Source organism: Brienomyrus brachyistius, chromosome 5 (genome assembly GCF_023856365.1).
Source record: "Brienomyrus brachyistius isolate T26 chromosome 5, BBRACH_0.4, whole genome shotgun sequence".
NCBI lineage: Eukaryota > Metazoa > Chordata > Actinopteri > Osteoglossiformes > Mormyridae > Brienomyrus > Brienomyrus brachyistius.
The window spans coordinates 35,379,876-35,406,223 of NC_064537.1; the positions used below are offsets into that span (position 1 = coordinate 35,379,876).

General features: G+C 40.9%; 1 protein-coding gene across 1 annotated transcript in view; it reads right to left on the reverse strand.

Annotated features, from left to right (window-relative positions):
- LOC125741786 (acid-sensing ion channel 2-like) overlaps positions 1-25,982 on the reverse strand; it is a 372,506-nt gene extending 346,524 nt beyond the window's left edge. The window contains exons 1-2 of the mRNA XM_049013131.1: positions 25,775-25,982; positions 24,764-25,373 (exon numbers count right to left, since the gene is read on the reverse strand). Coding sequence (XP_048869088.1) covers positions 24,764-25,373; positions 25,775-25,797 — 633 coding nt within the window. The 5' untranslated portion in view covers positions 25,798-25,982. The remainder of the gene's footprint in view (positions 1-24,763; positions 25,374-25,774) is intronic.
- Between the last annotated feature and the right edge of the window lie 366 nt (positions 25,983-26,348).

The window sequence follows — 26,348 nt, forward strand, 5'->3', positions numbered from 1 at the left end:
TTTTCAGGGTTGCCAAATCTCAAGAATCTGGCATGACACTCACGCTTTCACACTCATGCAGGAAATCTTACAGAAAATGTATATTATACCATTATAAATGTAAAATTAGCTACGGCAAAAGTGTATTTATATGGTTAAATACATAAGCAGACTATTTACAAGGTGTTACATATGTGAGCTGACATCTTAAATTGAAAATTTCACTCCAGCCAGCTGGCTGAAGTTGGCAACCCCGCATTTTATTTGAAATAAAAAGTAAAATGCACTGTTTTTGCCTGAAACTGCTTATCATTCCATTTGCGTTGTTACTCAGAATAATATAAAATGAATAGAAAAACACACGTCACATTTTATATCTTTTCGAAATAGTAAGACCATCCATATCCTACTCAAACAGCGACTAACGTGATAACCCACCAAACAAGGAACGTTCAGGAAACGTTCCCTGAAGGTTCCGACCTTTAGAGAACGTTCTTGGAACGTTCCAAAAAGGTTACATAAAATTTTGTGGAACCTTGGGAGAACATTCAGGGAATGTTTCCTGAAGGTTCTATTAAGGTTACATTTTTATATCCTTTTATGAACGTTCTGTGAATGTTCCCTTGAGGTTATTTTTTATAGAACCGTAAAATAACCTTTAGGGCATATGACTTAAATGCAGAAGACACATTTTGTTACTTGTCATCCGGGAAAGCGTGGCTTAGAGACAGGTGATGTAAATGTTGTATAAAATGTCTAACTATGTATGTCATATTATATGAAATGATTTCTTGTAACATTTTTACCATTACACGTAATAATCTGACAGGATTTCTAAGATTTTTTTTACTATTTGATTCACATATTTAATTTTCAACATAAGCTAGCTATGTTAATCTGACAGGATTTCTGAGAGAATTATATATGTAATACCCCGAAACTCTAATTAACTAGGAGCTTCAACATGATGTTTTCTGCACTTACATTTAGTCATACATGACCACTGAAAAATGTTAATGTTATAATACTGGAAAAAATATTATGACACGCAGGGCTCTCAAGTTTCATCGATTGTTTAGACTTTAGAGTGAGATTACATCTGTTAGGGCCGGGGTACTTGAAATGTTCATATTGGCTGCAGTGACCTCTCGGCCCCATCCATTTCTTTACAATGTTATTTTATTAACTTATTTTAAATGTATTTTGGTATCCATCATTATGAATATATAAATGTATCATACATATGTTGTAAAATAAAAACACATTTTAACAAGCTAAGTGAAATGTTTAATTTTTGTGTCTGATATTTAGTTATGTAGTTCTGATAATTCGTTATAAGTTGTTTTACATTTGTATATTTTTGGGATTATTTTGGTAGGCTGGTTCGGTGTTTTACTAATCCTCGTCGGGAACTGCGGCGAGAATCGCTACAATATCGAATTATTTGAGTCCAGGAGCAGTAATTTCATAATGCCAACTTTGGTTATTTGAGCGCCAAATATTCGGCTTTGCTTAACAAATTGAACTGATAAATGTTACACAGGCCGTACTTTGAACAATATGTGGTTGCTGTACTGCAAGGGGTGTCAGAAGCATTTTGAATGTCGGGGGGACACACTGGCATAAAACTAATATTTTATATTAAATGTGGGGGGGTCCAAACGAATAATTATGAAATGTGAGGGAGACACACCCCCCTCAGATTTAATGGCGCCGATCCCCATGCTGTACTTGCAGCAAAGCAGTGCAGACCATGAAAGATCTTGCATCTGCATATTACATATTGGATACTGCATATCCTGCAATTACTGCTCTGTGAGGAAACTCGGTAAGATATAAAGAATGATAAGAAAAAACTAGGTGATGACAAATTTTTATATACATTTCATATTTACTGTGAACTTTGGAGAATGTAATTTGACAATTTATTAAAAACAAACATTCCAGGAACGTTAAGAAAACGCTCTACTAACGTAATTCAGGAAAGTTAAGTGATCTTGGGAACGTTCCTGCACCGCTCAGCGAACGTTTGCCGAACCAAAAATAGTTTGCTGGGAAGTTCATATGTATTTATATTAAAATGGTACTTTAATTTTATTGCCCATGTGGGATTATCGAAACCAATACTTAAATCCATGAACACTAAAATATATGACATAAACACAACTGTATTTGGGTTTTACGGCTTAAGCATTTAAACATGCACAATTTTCACATTTTATTTATTTTCTCTTATTTTGAAATGCAGCCCTACTTTTATTTAGTAAATGTTGATACAACTAATAGGCTATTTAAATATATATCACACTAAATAGTTAAACATTATGATCTTCCAGACCTTTGCTTCAAGAAATTCTCTCTAACTGTATCTCTTTAAATTTTAGTTGAATACCCCTGCCTTACGCAAACTACATTAATTCTGATTGGATCTCGTCTCTGGCAAACATTTTTGTCTTGTTTTAATTCGTTGACGAAATTGTCACTACACTTCCTCATAGTCTTAGGCCTAGCGAAATCATTCTTATTTAGTTATCATCTCGTTTTACTCTGGAAATAAAGGTCGTTGACAATAACTATGATGAAAATTTTTCGACAATAAAATTATAAGTGGTGCTAATGCACTCTCCCTAACAGCAGCACAGACATAGTGAGTCAACTAGTTTCATGGTGCACATACCCGGGGTGAGACACAAAGGAAACACATGTACTAGGGGTGAGACACTAGGAAAACTATTTTACATGGGGAACAGTACACAATTACAATACTCATTATTTAAAATGTAGATACATGAATGCACACATTAAGAACCGCAATAACACATACGAGCAGGGCTGCACAAGACATGCCATTAAACTGCATAATCAGGCAAAACTGAGCAGCCTCACAGCATCACAATATAATAACAGCTACTAGTAAGAGGGAGCAAAAGCGTTGACCATCTGCGGGTCTCTGAGGACCGGGTTGGGAAAGTGGCCGAGTTTTAAATGATGTTGATGAGCCAAAAACGGTGCTGCAGACTTCTGCATGTGGACCACAGTGCAACCACTGGGGATTATTGATGAGATTTGCAGTTATACAGCATCTATGTTAAAGCAAACGGCCCGAATCAGAAGGAATGACGGGCGCTTATTTAGTTGTCAGAGGCACCAACAACTGAACAGTGCAACAAGAATACAGTACTAGTTACAGAAACAGAAATCAAAAATGAGGATTCTTGATCACATGGTTCCTGATCAAATGGTTCTTGATTACATAGTCCTTGTATTCAGTACTTTATCTGATCTGATGTATGTATTGAGGAGGAACTACTAACTGTGGAACATCTACAGTATAATCACAGACATCCTGCTTCCTGGATAACTTACTAAAGACAAAGGCATTATTGCAAGCTAATTATCGATAAACAGAGGTTTAAAAGGGTTTCTTTGTGAAAGGGCTCTCTGCTAAGGGAAGTTCAGGTGCAGTGTTCTGCTGATGAGGTGCTGATGGTACAGGGATAAATGGATAAGAGGCAGGAGTATGTTGTTTCTGATTACTGGTTGTCAATATTTAACATCCAAGGATTAGCGAAGATGCTGTTAGCACAGCTTACATTCATGTGGCTTGTTCTGCACAGGGGAAAGCATTGTGTTTGTGCTCTGACACTATGTACGGCCTGCATGCAGGTCTACTGGGTTGGATGTAATTTTGGACAGATACATGCAAGCAGTCATACACACAATGGCATCTCCAAAGGTTCAATATACACAGAAAATCTCCATTTAAGGACTACCCAAATGCGGATTCAGGAAAAAGATTTGCTTATTAGTATCCTCATTGTTTGAATTTGCTTATTAATACATCAGACAAATGAGTCTAATATTTTCAGTCAAGTGTGATGCCTTCTGTTATTGGGAGAGTCATCTGAGAGGCTGCCTCTGTATGTGCCTAATCAGCTTACCACTGAGATAATAGGATTAAGCAAAGGCTTTAAGTACATAATGAGAAGCTTGATTTTGTAGCTTCAGATTGCAATCAGTCATACAAACAATGGGTATAGAAGGATGATGGGACATGGACAAATGTATTTAAATCTTCAAACAGTGCCTTAATACATACTCTGATATGAGCAGCGTTAGTCAATGGTCAATTAGTATCAGGTAAACTATATACAGGGGAGATGCTCCAATAACTAAATCTGTCATGATTGTCGTTCATGACAAAATATATTCCTTAAAATAATATATATTTACTTAAGGCAGTTACTAACTCAGCTTTAATCCACCCATCACCCTACCAACTTTCCTGTAACCCGTATTTATTTCCACATGTTTTTTGCATTTAGCATCTTATTTTAGTTTTAATAAATACACTGGAGCAGAACCAGTTATTTCTGTACCCAGTTGTGTAATGTTTCATTTAGAGATGGTGCAATATGAACACCATGCATTTCATACATCATTGACAAGATACTTATTAAACCATCAAAGAAAGACTGATTCATTTGGTCAAACTGGTGCCTTAAATATGTTTAATTTCTTATTTTGACATTCAGATTTCTCTCTGACTTGCTGTCTGTTTCACCAGCATCTGCCACACCAAGGCTTCTGCCCTGCTGCAGACGCACTGCCCATATCACAGTAAGCCCACCACTTTTCTCTTAGCTTACCATCACACTAAATATTTTCATGTTGAAATCCTTGCCAGCTTCATTGGCAGGAAGCTCACATCCTCCCAGCAGGTAGCACCAAGAACATGCTACTGCCAATGTACAATATCCAAGGGATCTGTCCATATCTCACAAAGCTGACAGCCCAGCTGTTCAATATGGTGACCTTTCAGCTGGGTCACTGTAATTTTTTGCACATGGATCACAGCAAACCTTCCTTACTGATCTAGAACACTGCTACATAATTATACCCACCCCCAAACAAAGGCATACACATTCCCCTCCACCTCATCCCCTGCTACTGGCTACCAGCTGGATCTTATATATTAACTTTGGCATCTTGGGATTGGTGTTCTCAGCTAACTAAGGATAAAACTACAATATCTGCTAGATCTCTGCTCCTTAAAGATTGCCACATTGTTCTGCAGTCTGGCAGTTTCAAGTCTGGAAATTGGCCTGCTTTTCTTATTTTGATCTCCGTGGCATGGAATGATTCCCCCTGAGACTCAGGACTGCCCCTGGATATCTCCAACCACTATCATCTTTGATGCATGTGTATTGTTAGATTTGGCAGTTTGCTACATTATGATCTTATTTAGAGCTGTATGGACTGAGAGAAATTTTATTTTAAAAGATGTCTTAAATGTCTCTTTTGGCAAGGTGTATTTTACACAGTTGTTATCATTGGGTAATGTTTTTCTGCATGATGCACAGTGATTAAGTTTCCCTTTTCTGTCACTTAATGCCTCGGCACTGAGAAACAGAATCCATCAAATAAATAAAGGTTACAGACATTACAGTACTTTAATCTTCTTCTCATAGTCAGCAGATTAGATCATTTATATCTATATTTATACTGGGTAGAGGCTATTGGTGTTTTCTGGCCAAACAAGATTTTTTTAACGAGTTTCAGAAATGTCTGTATCAATCACTTTGCTCATGTTCAGTAGGTGGGCAAATGTGTTGAGTGGCATTCAGTTCAACCAATAAAGGGTTACAATAATGTCACCCTGAACATGAATCACACAGAGCACTTTGTTACACAGAGAACACAGAGGCCCCTGGTTTTCCAGAACAGTCACTGATGTTTGTCATGCCCTGCTCGTCAGATCCTCCCGTGTGCCACGCCCCTCTCGTTAACCTCGTGTGAAATCCTGATGTCACCAGCTGTTTCCTGTTATTTCCAATTAGTCCTGTGTATTTCAGTCCATGTTCGCGTTAGTTTCCCCAGTCCTGTCATTGACGTCTTTACCATTTTGTACCTCGTCTGGCTGTTTTGCTGAAAAAAAAAAAACCCTCATTCCTGACTCTCCGTCTCCCCGACCCTAATTCACAAATCCCTGCTCACCCCACAGTGTTATACAGAATAAGACAATAATCAGGTAAGAGCTGGAAGCTAACAGAAAATGGATGAAACTAGTCCTCTACAAAAATAGAAGACATTAGGTGATATTATTTCCAATAGATTTGCACCACAGTAAACAGCAGCATAAGTAGGACAAAACAGGTTTGTCTGGTGGACAGAATCAGAGAATTTGGATTTAGTTTCAGGTACTTCTAAGTAAGGGAGGGGCAGGTAAACCACACAGTTTAAATAAAAAAATATATAAAATTTATGAAGACCAATAGAAAGAAGCCATTCAATCTGAGACTAAGAAGGCAAACAGAGAGAGCCCTTGGTGTGAGGGGTAGGGGCCGGCAAACACACTGGGTGCTGGATTTGGTGGGGACACACAGATGTATAAATAACCTAGGAAAACTATGGCGAGTCAACCCCCCCCCCCCCACACATACACATACAATTTGACAAAAGATGGGTAGATGGATCAGATTATATGTCTACTAATATCGAATACATATGCTATTACTATGTAGCTAATAATTACTACTTATACAGCTAAAATATTGACCATTTATAAATAATCATAATTTATTATTTGACATAACACTCATTTTAGCAGAATTCAGTTCGATCCTTTCAGTACAGTGATTATTAATGTCTATAACAGCAGTTAATGATACCCTGTGGTGAGATTTAGCTGCACTTTCTGTTCTCTTATTCATTCAGTCAGACATGTGGAAAGGCAAGGAACAGCTGTTGAACAAAACCATGTACCGGAGACCCGGTGCAGTGACTCAAACTGGAGAACTAGAGCAGCGAGAAAATCACCGACACATCCAGCATTTCAGAAATAGCCACTGTGGTGCCTGTTTTGCAGGCATAAATAGACAGACAGCAGGGGATTTCTCACACCTAATGAACGAGACTGTGAGTCACACGTCCACATCAATCCTCTAGCTCAGGAATTTCAATCAGCTGGCCAGATCATAATGTACACCAATGGAGATTTGAGCGTGACTCTTCATTTACACAGAATTCAACAGATTGGGGCTGTGCTTTGGAGTTGATGCCAGCACGAGAATGGGGGGAGGGAGTGAATGTTTTAGAAGATGGGACAAATTCAAGGGATGAGTGCATTTTGTCACCTGCATGCAACGTCCAATAAGTGATGAACAAAGCAGAGCATATCCAAGGAAGAGGGAAGATTGTAAGGAATAGTGAGAGCCATGAGAGCAAGCAGAAGTGGAACTATACTCAGTCCTTACAGTCAATCCTTATATTTCCTATGCCCATAAGTGCTTTGTTAGAGTCTAATTAAACATCTGTTTCAGGTTTATGACTGTTCTAAGAGTTATAATATAGCTCCTCCCTCCCATCCTCCAATTAGATGAGATCTTCTGGCTGGCACAGAGGAAGTGCAGTGGACTGTCTCGGGCCCCCTGAGGACTGGGTTGAGAAACACTGCTCTAGGTCAGTAAGAATATCAAGTCACAAGTTAAGGCCTGTTCATGCTTATCTGCATGCATTCAGGCGGAGATGTCCACAGCTACATTTATGTGTGGTTGAACGCATGCAGCATTAAGATTTTGTCTCTACGCAGCTATTGACTGTCCTGGTCCTCATCCACTGTGCATGTTTGACAGGTATGAGAAGTATGAACAGTTCCATGTCTTCCTTATGCCTTCTTATGGGCAGGCATGCATGGTAGTGAATTATTTCCTGCTGTCAGTAACATCCATCCATCCATTTTCCAAACTGCTTATCTTACTGGGTCGCAGGGGGTCCGGAGCCTATCCCGGAAGCAACGGGCACGAGGCAGGGAACAACCCAGGATGGGGGGCCAGCCCATCGCAGGGCACACTCACATACCATTCACTCACACATGCACTCCTATGGGCAATTTTACAAGTCCAATTAGCCTCAGCATGTTTTTGGACTGTGGGGGGAAACTGGAGTACCCGGAGGAAACCCCACGACGACATGGGGAGAACATGCAAACTCCATACAGATGTAACCCAGGTGGAGACTCGAACCCAGGTCCCAGAGGTGTGAGGCAACAGTGCTAACCACTGCACCACCATGCTGCCCCTTGTCAGTAACATAAACATTTAAATTACCAAGCTAAAAAACATTTATATTTTAACATTCAAACAGATTCTCCAACTGAAACACAGCATTGTATTCCCTAGATAGCCCTGCCACAGCACTTCACTGGGAGGTGTGGCCCTACTGAGTGGTGTGGCCCTACTGAGAGGTGTGGCACTCTCATAAGACATTAAATTCAGTTCATACCTTGTCAAGACCCTGTGTTTCATACTTGTTTGATGTAACATCATACAGCTAATGTCCTGAACCTTGTTCGCAATTGTTTTTTTCCTGCTATATACTATGTATAATTATAATTAGGTTTACTAGACATGTTAGATTTATTAGTCATAACAAATAAATTCCGATTCGGTGCATTGTGTGGTTTCTAAATCCTGAGCCTCTGACTTGGATTATCTGTAAATAGCCGTCCTTACTCACCACTGTATGTCACATCAGCCGTAATTATTGAGTGTCTCTCGATTGTTTCTAAGCAACGACATCAAACAAGATCATAAGGGCAGTTTGTTTTTCATTAAACTTAGGTCATTGAAATTCAGCACTGAGAGACATTCACTCAGGTAGACTCCAGGCTATCCCATAACTCGTTCTGAAACCAAGAGAATTAATATGAAGCTGGTTTGCCCCATCCTTGCTATAATACTGTAGCTTCAGCTCTTCTAAGAAGACTTACTGTTGGAACCAGGTTGGATATTAAGAAATCACAGTCACTTCACTTCTAGCTGACCAGGGCAGGTCTAGCAGGGCAAAAGTGTGGCGAACATTGGTAACTTTGGGAAAATTGTATCCTGTGATGGTGCTCAGCAGAAAGTCATTAACCTCTACGGTACAACCACCTATTCCATTGCTCTTTGTTGCTGGAGATGACTATATAATTATGCACCTGTGTCAGCAGTGGGCATGCTTAACTGGCCAATTCCTGGGAATGGGTGTGATTTAATTTGCCAATTCGTCTAAATAGGAGTGTCGACATACTTTTGACAATATACTTTTGGCAATACTGAAAACCATCATAAATTTACTTTAAATTATGAATATACACTCATAGACTACTGAGTAGTGCCTCAGATGAATAAACCATCCTGCTCTTCTGGCACTTCCTGTGAGCCGCCCAGCTCCGCCTACATTTCCAATTAAATTTCTGCACCTCATATAATAGCAAATATGTTCTGAATTACTGAAACTTAAAAGCCAGTTTTACATAATGAAAGCTTCATTTTTTTTAGGAGAATTCTAATTCGTTTCAGTTACGTTTTCTGTTAACATCTCATCCCAGCACAAAATTACGGGGACCCTTCAAACAAAACACTACTTTTGCCAATTTAATCATTTCAGTTATTTGACAACAAATAAGCCTTCTGTTCTAATATAAATGCAAGTAAACACGAGTGTATTTCTGAGTATTATATACACAGAACCAAGTATAATAAACATATATTTCACAACAGCGTTTTGTCTGTTTTCTATGCCTAGGTGTTTCATATACACTCCTAGGAAAAAAGGGCCAAACCCAAATTACACAACATTAAGGCCCAGGTGTGTCCATATGTAATATTTCTATGGAAATATCTTAAAGGTATATATTAGCACCATGATTATTACAATTTACATTTATACACCCTGTAAAGACAACCTTAATATCACATTGACTTGTCACAGTGAGATAAGTAACATACATTTAAAACAATATGTATTTAAAAGAATGTATCTAATATGTAGGCATTGAAGCTGAAAGGTTAACAACTGATACATCATCATACTCAGATATATTAAGGTTGAAGTCATTTGACTCTAATACTAAACTACCTATTTTTGTTTCTCTGCAGCATCCATCCATTCAGCATTTTCCAAACTGCTTATCCTATTGGGTTGTGGGGGGACTGGAGCCTAACCTAGAAGCAATGGGCATGATGGGGGGCCAGCCCATTGCAGGGCACACTCACACACCATTCACTCACAAATGCACTTCTATGGGCAATGTACTGTACAGTAGCATGTCCAATTAGCCTCAGAAATTGGAGTACCTGGAGGAAACCCCATGATGACATGGGGAGAACATGCAAACTCTGCACACATGTGACCAAGGCAGAGACTTGAACCTGGGTCCCAGAGGTGTGAGGAAACAGTGCTAACCACTGCACCACCATGCCGCCCCCTCCCCACTGCCCCTCCCCCATATCAATGTATATAACAATCACAACAACAATAGAATTTCCTCCCCATCCTATCTGCATGGGCATGAATCCTAAACTGTAACAAGCATTACACAGACATTCATCAGAGAAGCTACATAGATCTAACATCCTCTCCCAGGAGTTTCTGTCCAGCTCGAGCGTCACACGGATGGTTCCATCCTGACCCCACCAGAGCGGTAGAAGTGGCCCCTGGCCTCTACCATCCCAGGAAAGGGAAAATCATGAGTGCTTTGGACTGACATAATGTACCAGCCGCTTTTATGAAGGCCGTGCACTACTGAGAGCTGCTGTCAGGACGATCTGCTACGACGTATCACTCGCTTTTACATGGTGCCGTAAGAGCCAATTCTGGACTGACAGCCGGATAAAAACCAACATTAGAAAATCAGACGTGAAAGGCTGCCTAGCTAGTGGCAACAAATGCCATATTATTGTAGCCGGTATGGTACATTGCAAGATACTGTATACAGGAGAGATATAATCCCTAGTTTGTATCGGGTTTGTCAGGAGCAGGCTTTCAACATTGTCACTGTTCTGAAAGAAGAGAATTCATTTTAAGTAAATCTTCCATTTATTTTCTATTAGGACTGGGCGATATCGTAGCGAAATTATATCGCACATGCTCAATAATCACCAGGGCTGCAGATGACAAGCAAGACATTTGGCCAAACGCCAGCTTTTCGGTATTATACGGACATTTATTTACGCCCACATTTTGTGGGTGTAAATAAATGTCCGTATAATACCGAAAAGATTAATAGTGTGACTAAAATATTAATGAGGCATTTTATGATGCCCAAAAGTTAGCAAATTCCTTATGTTTAATAAACATGTCATACTTTAAACTGCAAAAAGTACCCTCACACCACTGGTGTCTTTTTACCTTATTTATCTGCAAGATCTCCTCTTTTAAAAGACGTTGTGGCTGCTGAGCTGTTCCTTTCTTCACTGACACTTCAGTGCAAATCGCACTAAGGTATACCAAACATAGCATGATGTGGTGTGCTCTGCTAACCAAATTTAATGAAGATTACTAAGTTGTGGGTGTCACAAAATGCAACTCATTAATATTTTAGCTGTACTACTAATCTGCTTACCAAATATAGGGCATAAATAAATGCCCGTATAGTATCGAAAAGCTGGCGTCCGGCTTTAATCTAAAGCCCTGGTGATTATTGCGCATGCGCCATGTAATATCGATATGATATCGCCCAGCCCAGTACATGGTTATCCACTACAGGTTCATGGTGAGCCTGCAGCCTATCACATGAATCACAAGGCAGGGGACACCCTGATCAGGATGCCATGCCATCACAGTGCGCATGTCTGGGGTATACTTATGTTCTTATGTTCTTATACCCTGATCAGGATGCCAGTCGATCACAGGCATGCTACTGGGGTACGCCCTGATCAGGATGCCAGTCCATCACAGGGCACGCGACTGGGGTACGCCCTGATCAGGATGGCAGTCCATCACGGGGCACGCAGCTGAGGTACGCCCAGATCAGAATGCCAGTCCATCACAGGGGACAGGGCTGGGGTATTCCCTGATCAGGATGCCAGTTTACTGCATGGCGCACACACAATCACACATATAATTCAACCACATGTGTTTTAGACTTCACTCAAAGCATACAAAGGACAAACAAGCAAACAGGGAGACCATGCAAACCCACTCAGGATCAAAATCTAACCCACGGTCATGGAGTTGTGAGGCCACAGTTCTGCCCTTATTATTTTCTTCAATAACTGTCCTTAGCAAACATGTTAATCATACCTGTATAGATACAGTACATATGTCGTGTAGTGACATAAGCCAACAGGCTCTGCTGCCGCAATCGTCTGTTCTGCAGCTCTAACCAGGGTAGCATAAGCATTACTAATATTGAATCACATGATCAGGAGAGCTTCACAGGAAGAAAAGGGGCAGTCAAAACCTGCAGATCATCTGAAAGGAAACACAAACAAACACACAGTATGAGTTGGCCTTATGCAATCATTTTATATTCAAAGTGAAAAGCTTACAATTTATTTTCCCGGTGTACCACAGCAGTGAACAGGTTATCATAACCACATATTTAGCTATAATCATATTTATTGTGAAATGGAGTGCTGCCATTTGCTTCTAAGCTAATGACGTTAATTACACGCAGTGGCATAGATTTAAAAAAGTGGCAAAAAAACATGAATGATACAGCAAATGCCTCAGCATTGTTATCTTGATTGTGGGGCTCGTCAATACATTCCTGACAGTTCTTGCTCTACAAGTCAGGAAAAGCCATTTAAAAAGAGAGATAAGAATCATGCTTACAACAGCCTGATTACCTTAAAGCAAGGGGAAAAGAGTCACTGCCTTCATTATCATTTCATATCATTGTAATGAACGTGCCATAATCGGACAGGTGTGTATCTACAGTACGGTTCAAAGGCAGTCAAAGAAAATTATATTTAAATTCATGTTGGTGTAAAACAACATGCTTACAGTATGTCTATCAAAGCATGTCAGCTTGGCTATGTCAAAGCCTTTGCAAAAAAAAGAATTAGTTTCAGACATTTGATCCAACTGGTGCGATAACTCAAAAACTGTTTTGTTGATCTTTTTCAACCTTTGCAGACATGTTTTAAGGTTGTAGGTCTGGTCCTGAACAATTTTTGAGACCAAACAAAAATAATACTGCACCACAGAGGGCAGCTGAGGATGGAAACAAAGGTTGCAACTGTGAACTGTGAACACAGCCATCTGCCAAATCTGTTACATTTATTCTGTTAGTCTTTTTCAAACTTCACAGGAACACTGCACAGGTCAGTGATTCTAAAACTGGAGGTCGCCAGATGATGTTGTGAATATTCTGTAATAAAGTTTTTTGGTGGCGAGCATCCCTGTTCATCAAATTTTATCTGAAGCAGTCCGGTTGCTAGTCGGTAAAATAAATTGTGGGGAATTTAGCAAAATTTATTCCTGGAGATTTTAATCAAGTAACTTAGCCCTAGTCTGGTCCAGCCTAGTCAGCGGTAGCACATAAAATAACAGGCGCAGGTCTAGTGAACCTACAGTAATTACATTAAGACCAGTTACACAAAGGGCTCCAGAGGCTCATGATAAAATCCATCATTTCTAAAATATGAAAATACAATCTTTAAACACATTACAGATGAGCTTACTAATGAAGAATAAAACATGTATAATTGTCTTTATAAATGACTTGCTTATGTTTATTAATGGAGGACCAATGCTCTATAAATGAATTAAGTGTTTACTTATGCCAAACTAATGCTTCACAACTTTTATAGTAGTCTATATAAAATGTTGCTGGATTATACCCAGAGTCCCCACAAAGATATAGATACTTAATTTCTGTATGTGTGTGTGTGTGTATGTGTGTGTGTATTATGTTTATATTATATTGTGGGAGACCAAATGATCCCCCACAATGTGATAAAAACCTGTTATTTTGACATTGTAGGGACAATTTTTCAGGTCCCCACAAAGATCTGTTAATACAATAAAAAAAAACTAAAAATGCCAAAATTTTTGTATTTTGTATGGTTACTTATGATTAAGGTGAGAGCTGCGTGGCAGTTAAGGTTGCCATGTAGATGGTTAGAGTTTTCCCCATAGAAATCAAAGGAGAGTGCCCACAAATATTTAATTTTGTGGGTGTGTGTGTGTCTGAAAAGGAGAGTTATTAACCATATTTAACCATTCAGATACATTTGCTAACTTTCACATTTCCATTTCATCCATCTAGTACTTATAGAAATTCTAGAAGTTGGTGAGTGTGGGACGAGTTTGGATTAGACAGCCTGAGCGGATGACAAGACTGTCCGGGGAATGCGATGCTGTTGTTTCTGACAGCACTGATTCTACAAGTTTGACTGACATTTGCTTAATGCTTTGTATTTATGTGTATCTGCACATTTTCTCTATATGGCTGAATAATTCCAGCAGGTATGAAGGCTATGCACTCATTCTAAAGTACTTAAAGTACTAAAACATTTCCTAGAATTCTGCTATTAAGGCTTCTTAAAATGTTCCTCAATAAATTAACCAACAAATGATAGCATTATACAGTACTTTATTAGACTGTTTAAATAATATGAACACTGGCTGGGAGTGCATCAGCTCTTTACTGCATTCACTTCTAGGTCACTGCAGGTGTTCGATAATGAGACATAATAATTTTTCGATATATTACCCAATGGGGATAAAAACCTTACATTTCAAACAAAAAATATTGTATATGTGGAAAAATGCATTTTATTACTGAAAGTGTGTAGTTTTTCTGTGCAATAACCTGAAATTCAGGTGCAGTTCTACACTACAGCGGCTAAAAATTAAGATCAAAATTACATCAGAGAAATTAGATTGTCATGTATTTCATGTTTATCACTTTTTTAAGTGTGCTTTTTCATATATGTATTGTTTTTATATTGATTGTTAATGGTTTTTATCATTAAATAAGATAAGTTTAAATTAGATAAGTTTAAATAGGCAATCATTTGAGGGTCCAGAACGGATTAAATTCATTTACATTATTTTTGAAGGGGAAATTTGACTTGGAACTCGACCAATTTATTTTGCAGGCAGCATTTCATTTTTGTTCCTCTTGCCGGTGTCATTGCCAATACATTTCCCTGCAATTTTGATTCTATGAATGATTGATTGATTTGATTAATTGGTTAAAGAAATGTGTTTCCATCCATACACACAGGATTTTGTCCTAGAATGCATGTGGCACAGGATTTGGATGAGATGCCAGTCCATCGCAGGGGACACAGTGTGCCACACACAGACACTATTGGAAATGAAGAGATACCAGCAGGTAACTGGGAAATCTTGAGAGAAACCCATGCAATACCTAGAGAATAGGCAAACTCCGTAGACACTGAGCATTGACACAAATATGAAGAAGTTTGAAGAGGTTGGTAGGTATTCATTCCTAATGTATATGTCCATATATATTTTTCTGGTTTAGCCACTCCAATACATCATTAATGCAAGAAACGATGCATACAGTTCATTCAGTGATTCATTATCCACTTCACACTCTATTACTGTAAGGCAAGTGGATGTCAAGTAAAATATCCTTCTGTCTGCCACTGAAGTAATTACTTATCAGACCCCTTTATATAATATAATCACTCATAGCTGTACAGTGACTCCATGCAATGGATTTTATTTTCACCCAAAAACTTTCGTATTGAGCTCAAATTTCTTTACGTTTGAGGGGCGTCGATGCTCTTTCCTAGTCCTTATTTTTCAGTGAGATGTTTTACATCCATAAGTCCCATATAATTTACCAGAAGATGGACTGACAGTCACGGTTGAGAGTCGACTATATTTCACCTTCCCCCGGTGATATACTGTACAATCATGGATTAAACATGAAGAAGTTTTCTAAGGTGTGTCTGTTAGAGTTAAAAACTCATGTTAGCCTGTTCCTGGGAGATTGCTCAAGTCAAGGGTGAACTGCAGATGTACTTCCCCCCCACAGGACATTAAAATGGATGAAAGACAGGCTTATGAAGAGCAGTACCATCAGAAGCCTAAGGCAAGTTTCCCCATTGGCGCTCAGAGTGGAATTGGCCTGCTAAGTTTGTACCCCCTCAAAAGATGGTCTCCTGGACAGAGACGGACATTTCAGGTCCAAAAAGTAAAATTCCAGACCAAAATTTTGTTTCAACCAACCAATTGAGTACTCTGCGACTCTTTATACTCAACTGGTTGGTTGAAATAAAATCCTGGTTTGAATTTTTGCTTTCTGGACTGAAATGTCAACCTCTGGCCCTGGGCAGCTGGCAATTTTACCTAATGGACTGACCAGCCCTGATGAAAAGACAAAGGCTATGTACAAATTCAGGGACTAAATGCATCAGAGTGGTGCAACAGTGCCATCCCATTTCAAAAGTGGCCTCAAAATATGTCCTTCTTTTGCTGTGTCATGAAGGATCCATGCTAAGATTAATTGCACAGACCTTCAAAGGACGTAGCCTACAAATGCTACGTAGACCACATCCTTTTTAAGAATGCAGCCCCTAAATTCATACAAATCCAGCGAAATGATGTATATAACTGTCATGTGACCCAGCAAATATCCATCCATCCATCCATTTTCCAAACCGCTTATCCTACTGGATCGCGGGGGGTCCGGAGCCTATCCCGGAATCAATGGGCATGAGGCAGGGAACAACAGCCCATCGCAGGGCACACTTACACACCATTCACTCACACATGCACTCCATCCATCCATTCTCAAAACCGCTTATCCTACTGGGTCGCGGGGGGACCGGAGCCTATCCCGGAATCAATGGGCATGAGGCAGGGAACAACCCAGGATGGGGGGCCAGCCCATCGCAGGGCACACTCACACACCAGTCACTCACACATGCACTCCTACGGGCAATTTAGCAACTCTCTCTCTATATATATATATTTTCTTGGTTGCTTTTACATGGAATTTAAAATCTTCAGTCTCCACCTTCCATTCTGAATACCAACCATTCATCCAATCAATCTACCTACTTCTTATGCAGTACAACATCATGGTGTGTTGTGTAGAGGAATAGAAACAGCAAAATGAGAAAATGAGGCAAATGCAAGATCACAAGTCTGGTGATTTCAGTAACAGACTGCTGGTCTTACGGTCTGACACCAGTTCAGACCCCTCATCTGCATACATTCTAACACACCAGCCAAGTTTCTCTAGGAAAAACTGACTGAGGGAAGATAGAGATGCTACATAGAGAGATGCTTTTTGTTAATCAAATGCCGCGACACAGTGAAAGCGCCCTGTGGCCTTCAAACATTAAGCCTCATACAGCAGCATACCTGAGATCTATGGGGTCCCCTATGTGATAAATGTGGACCACTGTGCACTGTGTCTATTAACTGTTTTTATTGATCATATCGACATAAAAATGGATTGTAATTTTCCTGTTGACTTATTGTATTTTTTGATGGACGGGGACTAATGTCAAAGTCAAAAAGTCAAAGTCAAAGTAAACTTTATTGTCATCTCTGCTATATACTGTACAGGTACATAGAGAGACGAGATGACGTGGCTCCACTTTTTTTCAGTGCAGACGAGAGAAAGAGACATGTAACAAATCAATAAATATAAGGTATACAAAAAAATATACTATACTTGGAGATAGAGGTAGAGGAGGTTATAATAGTTATGTATGGAAAATGTGCAAATAGGTGGCAGAAGTGCAAAAATGCTTGTAGCAGAGTTTGTGTGTAAAGTGCAGATGTGCAGGAGTCAATTTGTTCGCAGTCCGGGTGTGTGTGGGGGGGTAAGTGTGTTCAGGAGTCTAATGGCTACTGGGAAAAAGCTATCCCGCAGCCTGGAAGAACGAGTCCTGATGCTGCGATAGCGTCTGCCAGATGGGAGGAGTGAGAAGAGTCCGTGTGAAGGATGAGAGGAGTCAAGCACGATGCAGGAGGCCCTCCTGATGCAGCGCTTGTTGAAGATGTCTTGCAGCGATGGAAGAGACGCACCGATGATGTTCCCAGCTGCTTTGATGATCCTTTGAAGCCGTCGGTTATCGGAAACCGTGCTGTTTCCAAACCAGACGGAGATGCAGCTGGTCAGGACACTCTCTATGGTGCCCCTGTAGAACACGGTGAGGGTGGGAGGTTGGCTCGCTTAAGCCGTCTCAGGAAGTGGAGACGTTGCTGGGCCTTTTTGGTGATGGAGGTGGTGTTGGTCGTCCAGGTGAGGTCGTCTGAGATGTGAACTCCCAGGAACTTGGTGTTTTTTACCATCTCAACCGTGGAACCGTGGATGCTGAGTGGTGTGTGGCTGGGGCGAGTTCTCCTGAAGTCGACAACCATTTCCTTGGTTTTGTCCACATTCAGCGACAGGTTGTTCTCACTGCACCACGTGGACAGCTGCTGAACCTCGTCTCTATACGCCGACTCATCGTTGTTGCTGATGAGCCCCACCACCGTCGTGTCGTCTGCGAATTTGATGATGTGGTTTGAGCTGTGCAGGGCAGTGCAGTCATGGGTCAGGAGTGTGAACAGAAGTGGACTGAGAACGCAGCCCTGAGGAGCACCTGTGCTCAGTCTGATGGTGCTGGAGACGCTGTTGCCGATTCGAACAGACTGAGGCCTCTCTGAGAGAAAATCCAGAATCCAGTTGCAGAGTGAGGTGCTCAGTCCCAATCCGCTCAGTTTCACACACAGTCTTTGTGGAATGATGGTGTTGAAGGCTGAACTAAAGTCTATGAACAGTAGTCGCACATAAGAGTCTTTATTGTCCAGATGAGAGAGGGAAAGGTGGAGTGCGGTGGATATGGCGTCCTCGGTTGACCTATTTGTGCGATAGGCAAACTGTAGCGGTTGATCGGGGGAGGTTACTTTTCACCTGCGACATGACGAGTCTTTCGAAGCACTTCATGGCAATGGGTGTCAGAGCGATGGGACGGTAGTCATTCAGGCAGGAGATTGAAGACTTCTTTAACACGTAATGTATTAAAGTAATACATTACTTTAGTACAATGTAACACGGCTGAGAACAATGTAAGGTGAAAACTGTTTATAGCCAGCTAGGTAAAATAAATGTCTGGGTCTGCCAAGCACCACAATATTTTTATTTTACTGCTGAACTGGATTACATTTCACAAAAGCTTCCATTAGCAACTTCCATCCATCCATCCATTTTCCAAACCACTTATCCTACTGGGTCGCGGGGGGTCCGGAGCCTATCCCAGAAGCAATGGGCACGAGGCAGGGAACAACCCAGGATGGGGGGCCAGCCCATTGCAGGGCACACTCACACACCATTCACTCACGCATGCACACCTGCGGGCAATTTAGCAAGTCCAATTAGCCTCAGCATGTTTTTGGACTGTGGGGGGAAACCGGAGTACCCGGAGGAAACCCCACGACGACATGGGGAGAACATGCAAACTCCGCACACGTGTAACCCAGGCGGACACTCGAAACCGGGTCCCAGAGGTGTGAGGCAACAGTGCTAACCACTGCACCACCATGCCGCCCCTCCATTAGCAACTTTTTTTTTTTATTTAGCATCGCAGCTTTACTTCTCCGATTTTTGAACAAAGAGAGAACATCTAACTTGCAATTATAAAAGTGTTTTTAGGGCAAAACTAAATGTTTTGCATACAACATTTTTAGCAAATATCCATGCTATTTTAAGCCACTTTACAACATGTATTTTGAGAAACATATTAAGTTAAATAAAACGATTGCCTTGTAGTCTTATACGCGTATGTGCAAATAGGCCTCATAAAGGTCGTGAAAACACTAAAGGAACAACAATTTTGCATATATTTATAAAGACAAGTTTTTAAAGCAGTGATCAAAATTTGAAAACAAGTGACATTTTGAATTTACAAAGTTGCTGCTTATTTGAATCAGCAGTTATCTGTGAGTTCGAGCGATATATTTCTACCATGTATTTCCTCAGTGAAAACTCTCTCACTTCACACAATAAAAGGTTAAGGCTTCTCAGTCAGTATAACCGGAACCCAGACATGTGCTCTTCTTTATGGGAGTTTTTACATGTTTTCTTGACCCAGTAAGAACATTGTATCATTATCATATAAATAGCGCTATTTGCAAAAGGGCGGACGATCAGCAATACTTCGAGACTCAGACACTCAAGTCAGTCACTCTTGTTCTTTTTATTCTGCTTACAAAGCTCTAAAATATATTTAGTATCTACCTATATCCATCCATTTTCCAAACCGCTTGTCCTACTGGGTCGCAGGGGGTCCAGAGCCTATCCCGGAAGCAATTGGCACGAGGCAGGGAACAACCCAGGATGGGGGGCCAGCCCATCGCAGGGCACACTCACACACCATTCACTCACACATGCACATCTACGGGCAATTTAGCAAGTCCAATTAGCCTCAGCTTTGGACTGTGGGGGGAAACCGGAGCACCTGGAGGAAACCCCACAACAACATGGGGAGAACATGCAAACTCCACACACATGTGACCCAGGCGGAGACTCGAACCCGAGTCCCAGAGGTGTGAGGCAACAGTGCTAACCACCGCACCACCATGCAGCCCCCATTTACCTATATATATTTGCAAAATAGGCCATTTGAGGTTTCTGGGGGTGTTTTTAAAATGTTTCTGTGACAAAAAACTTAGAGTTTTATCCCGCAGGCAGCATAGCCGACTTCAGAGGGTTAAACAGTCATGCCAGCTTGTGGGGTTTGGATGCTTTGCTGCATATATCCACATTACATAAACAAAAAATACAGAGTGCACTACTCCTTGAAATGAACGTGCACTCTGAATTGTGTTTTTTTTTTTTTTTTTTTTTTTTTGCTTGTTTAGGCATTTTTAATGAGAACTATGAGGACTGTGAATAAAATCTTCTAGATGGCAAATTTTTTTTGGTGAATCAGGAGGTCATGCATTATTAACCAATGAAATGCAACACTATTTGTGTGACTTAATGGCATGACATTTGTTTGTGGGGAACGAATCCCTTACAGGAATTTTACTCTCATGTTCATTTCCCTGCACAGATTCATCCTTTTTGTTCTTCCGCTTGTCGTCAGAAGTGTGACTTGAAAACTGAGAGAGCACACACACACATATTACAACAACTGACTAACAGACTGAAAAAGAGCAAACACTTAAATATACATCAGGAATTATGGCAAGAAAAGGACAGGCGTAATTCATTATCAAATCAACCAATCAAAAGGGAACACTAGTTACAGGAAACAGGGGATGTGGATTACTATTAACTAGCACAAACACTGGTCTAGAAACTATGGGACATAAGAGGTTGACCACTAGGAATGATTAAGAACAAATACAAGCAAAACCAAAATCTAACAAGACACAAAGAGGGCAAACCTAGCACTGAAAAACTAACATGGAGAATTTAACAAAACATTGGGGAACAGAAAACCAAATAATTAATTAAATGGATGTGGTCTAGAGCCAGCCTCAAACCCATGACTGGAGAGTTATAGCCTCTGTGACACACACAACCCATTCAGCCACACAGCAGTCTAAGGAACAAGGAAAACACACAAGTGTCACAGACTAAGGAGGGAACAGAATGGCCAGGAACACCTGCTGGCCAAAAAGGGAGAAGAAGGGCAGGGATGGACAGGTGCTAAACCTGACACACTTCACCCATCCTTAGTGGTGTGTCACCTAGTCAATAACAGGCCTTATTATACCGCATCTAAACTTAATGAAGGCTCAAGTACCAAGAGTTTTCATTGACTTTCATTGATGTAACAGCAACTGAGCTATTTTTTCAGCAGAAGCTTTGTAACCATTAATAAAAAAAATATAGTAGTGTCTGGAATTAATTATTTATTATTTTAATATCTATACGTAAATCCCTTATCAAATTATATAGATGGTGAAAAGGAGACAGATAAGCGTCGGATACAGGACATCAAGCTGAAAAATCATATTATTCAACCACCCTCATTGTAAACTATGGCAAACTGCTTCCCGCTGCTCTGGTCCTTCAGTACTATTTGAGGAACCAATAAACAGCCTGAATAACATGCTAAACATCAAACATAATTGTTCAGATATTAAGGAATTGTGTGAGCATTAGCTGGACCCAACATTATATTTCAGTATTTCAGGGTTGGGCAATACATATCTTGGTATTTTTTGGCAGAATTCCAATACTCTGAATTTTCTAAGTAGTGGGGCATGTCACATGTGAGATATCACAAACACTTATTAACACAGAGTGTGGACAAAATAAAATGCAAATACAGGGTTTCCTTCCTGTTCGTAAACATACAACTACAACTATTCAGTAGATAATTTAAATTTATTCCGAATAAATATCAAAATAAAAATATGCCTACATTTCTGTTTCATGGATTAAATATCGGCAAATAAAGTAGCTACAATATAAAAACGTTACACTCCACTAAATTCACCAACAGACTTTTTCCTCACTTTAAGACTCTCAGAACAAACGGTATATGTTTCAGGAAAAAAATTTACTAAAACCAGTTTGGCAAATAGCACTTAATATCCAGAAAGACCCTCATTTTAAGGTGTTAACCTTCAAATAAAACTAATACTTCAGTTTATGGTATTGTTATTGTCTATCAGTCACTCTTTAAAAAAATTAAATGAACTAAGTAACACTTACTTACTGCAACTATCTTACTGTCCGCTATAATCACCGGTGAAAAAGGTGATGTTATTTTAGGCAACCTTTCTTCTAACACTGCCTTTTTAGTTTGCATTTCAGCTTTTCTGTATTTATGTTATTAAAGCAAATTTTCATGAAAGTAATGCATGGCGATTTTGCCAGTTAACAAGATCAGGGGTCTTTTTTTTTACAGCTGTTGGGATTTACAGTAGGCATTTACATTTTTCGACCAATCAGCAAATGTTATACTGGCAGCATGGTTTGAAGCCAAAGACAATCCAGTTAGGATTTAGAATGTAGCTCCTTTTTAGAATTTTGTTTTGCAGTACATACAGAGCATGATGATAATTCCGGAGTTAATATTACAGAATAATATGCACAAATTTCATTAAACCTGGTACAGCACTGACCTCATGCTCTCTGTGGCCCACATTACAGAATTATGAGCAGTCAGGCCTAATAACCTAACAAAAATGTCTAATTCCCCACAATACACTAGTGATTCCTTGAAGCAGTTTGACAACAATAAATAATATTCAAATGTAAAAGATGTAAATGTCATATTGCCAAAACCCTTGTTCTCTGTTAAATGCGTTGATATGAAAGTTTATATGAAACTTTATATGATCCAAGCCTGTAGTCTTCTTTAACCCTGACTCTGTCACGCCCAGCTCGTACGATCCTCGTTTGTGCCACGCCCTCCTGATTATCCACGTGTGCTTCCCTGATTGTACCCAGCTGTGTCTAGTTATTTTGATCAGTCCTGTCTATTTCAGTCCGTGTCTTACCTCAGTTCCTCGTCTGTCATTGATGTTAGTCTACGTCTCATGTTTCTGGGTCCCCGTACCCAAATAAATCCCCGTTTTCTGCCTGCCTTGCCTGCTTCCTGCCTGTGTGCATTACCCTCGCTCACCGAAACGTGACATGACTCTATGGCTTGATGCATATTATTTCAACTCTAAGGCTTCATGCAAAAAAAAAACCTGTCAGTGACCTATTATTGAAATAATATTGATGGCAATGAGATTGTGTGGCTGCACAAAAGAAAAACTACATGCTCTTACTGAATTGCATCCTTCGAATTCCCTTGGAGGCTCGTTTTTCAGGGCTCACTCGCTGTTCCACTTCAACAACTTACTCTGTGTGCCAGTTCACTTTACATACCAATACACCACCTCCCTTTATGCACCAGTTCACTTCATATGCCAATGTACCACCTCCCTTTAAGTACCAGCTCACTTTATGTCCAATACACCAGCTCACTTTATATATAAGGTGAACAAATCACTTTAAATACCAATACACCACCACCTTTTATTTACCAATTCATCACATATATACCAATCATTTATATACCAATGTATCAGCTCACTTTAAGTATCAGTTTACCAAATCACTTTCTTTGTACGTGTACATCGGTTCACATTAAGTACCAGTTCAGCAATTCACTTTATATACCAATGTTCCAGCTCCTTTTGTCCGTGTTTAGAAATGTACTTGTTAAAAATAAATGGGCACGTCCCTATGCAGTATATAAACACTTCGACAGGGAAGCCTGTGTGTTTGTGTGAATTTACTGTGAACATGCCTATGTGAAAATCCAGCAAATCCCTCTGCTGTCCTTGTTAACTCGATTTGTCCTTACGACCTGGTTTCTGTCAGCCCCACTGCCACACTGATGTCAAGCATGCAGACATACAGAGCTGACATGCCCTCAGCTATGTCCAGTACGCCTGGATGTAACGATATGATGTGACATGACTGTGGAGCCATGCACACCTATACACACTTAAAGACATCATTGCTGTACAATTTTGCACACTGTACCTTTCCTGTCAGCAAATATATAGCTATGGAATGATTTAGCTATATCTGGTGTCTTTTGGTAACTCCCCGAACCACATTAGTTATGTTAGTTAATAGAGTAATTACAGTAATTTGTATGTCAAAGTGTGGTCCTCCTGTCTCCATCTTCAGAAGCTGAAACTCAGCTCATCTTACAAAAACATTTAGTAACATTAAAAAATGGGTCAGCAGAGCAGAATTCACACAGCTGTCAAATGGCATTTTAGGTCAAAGGTTCGACCTTTGGGTACAACAGGCAGCAAGAGAAATAATACAATGGGATCTGCCTTGCTGTTAAGTGGAACTTCTCCTCTAACATCAGTTACAAAAATCATATAGGAAAGCTAAGGAACATCTAAGGAAGTTCTAAAACAAAATGAAAGTTCCTAAACTGGTATTGCCCACTGAAAGCCAGTGCCGGACATCAGTAATTCACCAACAACTTGCAGTGTTTGCTCTGGCCACAGCTGAAAGAAGCACCCAGCCGGCTATGTTAACAAAACTGTGTAAACTCACTGTGCTGAAGTCGCTGTGGCTGCACTCCTGGCCCCGATAGCGGCAGTACAGCATCATGTCCTTCAGGTCGTGGCCAACACGCTCTGTAAACTCCTTCATGCTGAAGGGCTTCGGTTTGTACCCTGTGAAGTTCGCCCGCTCAGTCAGGACCTCGAGAACCTCAGCCTCAGCCAGGTGGGGGTCTGGGATGTGCAGGTGTACGTCCAGCAATGCCAGGAGCTCGCCGGCATGGTACAGGTCATTGCGGCTAAGCTGGCTGAAGCGATATGGATTTATGTTACAGAGTGTGACAACAGGGAAGACCAGGCTGCTGGAGGCAAACGAGTCCACACACATGACATGGGGGTGGGAGAAGTAGTAGGCCAGTCGCTCTGCGCTCTCCAGGACCAGGAGGCCAAGAGAGGCCAGGAAGGCGGCAGCCCAGAGTAGCCGACGCACGGTGATGGGTCCGTAGGCGAATATGAAGCGCAGTCCGTGCAGCGTGGTGTGGTGGGAGAAGATCTGCCAGGAAGACGGCTCAGAGCTGCCTGAGCTCGAGTCGCTGCCGCTGCTCTCCTTCAGGTCCTTCATGATGGACAGGGCCACCACCCCCCCCAGACAGCCACACGTCCTGCAGGAAGCAGAAGAGAGAGTAAGAAGATGGGAAATGAAGATGCTCCTTACACTCCCATCCGTACAGACAGACACACACGACTCTCCTACCTGCCTCCAGCCTTCCATCAGAGTTAGGGGTAGCGAATATGAGGCAGAGAAACAGGAAAAGCCCTTCGGGACATCATTCTCTACCATCATACTAGCACTTAAACTGTTTATTCAAAGGGAAGACTGAGGCAAGAAAGTCATTCCTGTATGTCAGATAGTAATCAAAGCACCAATAAAAGCTTTTTCTCTTTTTCTCATTTACGTCAAAGCCCCTTCATTCACACTGATGCACACTCCCTCACACACACAAAGATTCACACACATCAAAGTCTCGCCACGCTGTCTATCAGCATTAGCAGATGTGAGCACCTCTCTCTCAGCCTAGCTGACATCCATCCCGCATGCCTGTGTGCCGGCGGCGTGTGTCAGCGAGCGTCTCTGAGCGTCAGGGAGGAGGCTAAGAAGGACGGAGCGCGGCGATCGCTGCCGCTGGTTACTGCCACACGCTGCTCCTGACTACTCCGGCTTCTCTCAAGTCAGCCTCTGCTGCTCTCTCTCCTTCCCAGCTCGTCCTCGGAAGCTGTGAGCAGGAATAGGGCAGGAAGAGGCAGCAGTCACATACATATAAACACACACACACTTCATCGCTTTCACTGAGCTGGAAGGGGGCGTGGGGTAGAGGAAGGGAGGGAGTGAGACAGAGAGAGCTCACACACACTCCACCCTCTATGCTGGAGCTCACTCCTATCGCATCTCTCGCATCTTTTTTTCCCTTTCATTGTCTCGTCTGGTTTTTTTTAATCTTGACAAATGGAATGAATGGATGCAGGGCACAAATGAGTGTATTGAAAGAGAGAAGAGAAGGCAAGAGAGGGACAGCAAGACTCTGGAATCACATTTACACTGTCGATGTTGCTATGTGCAGGGGGAAGCAGGGCAGGAT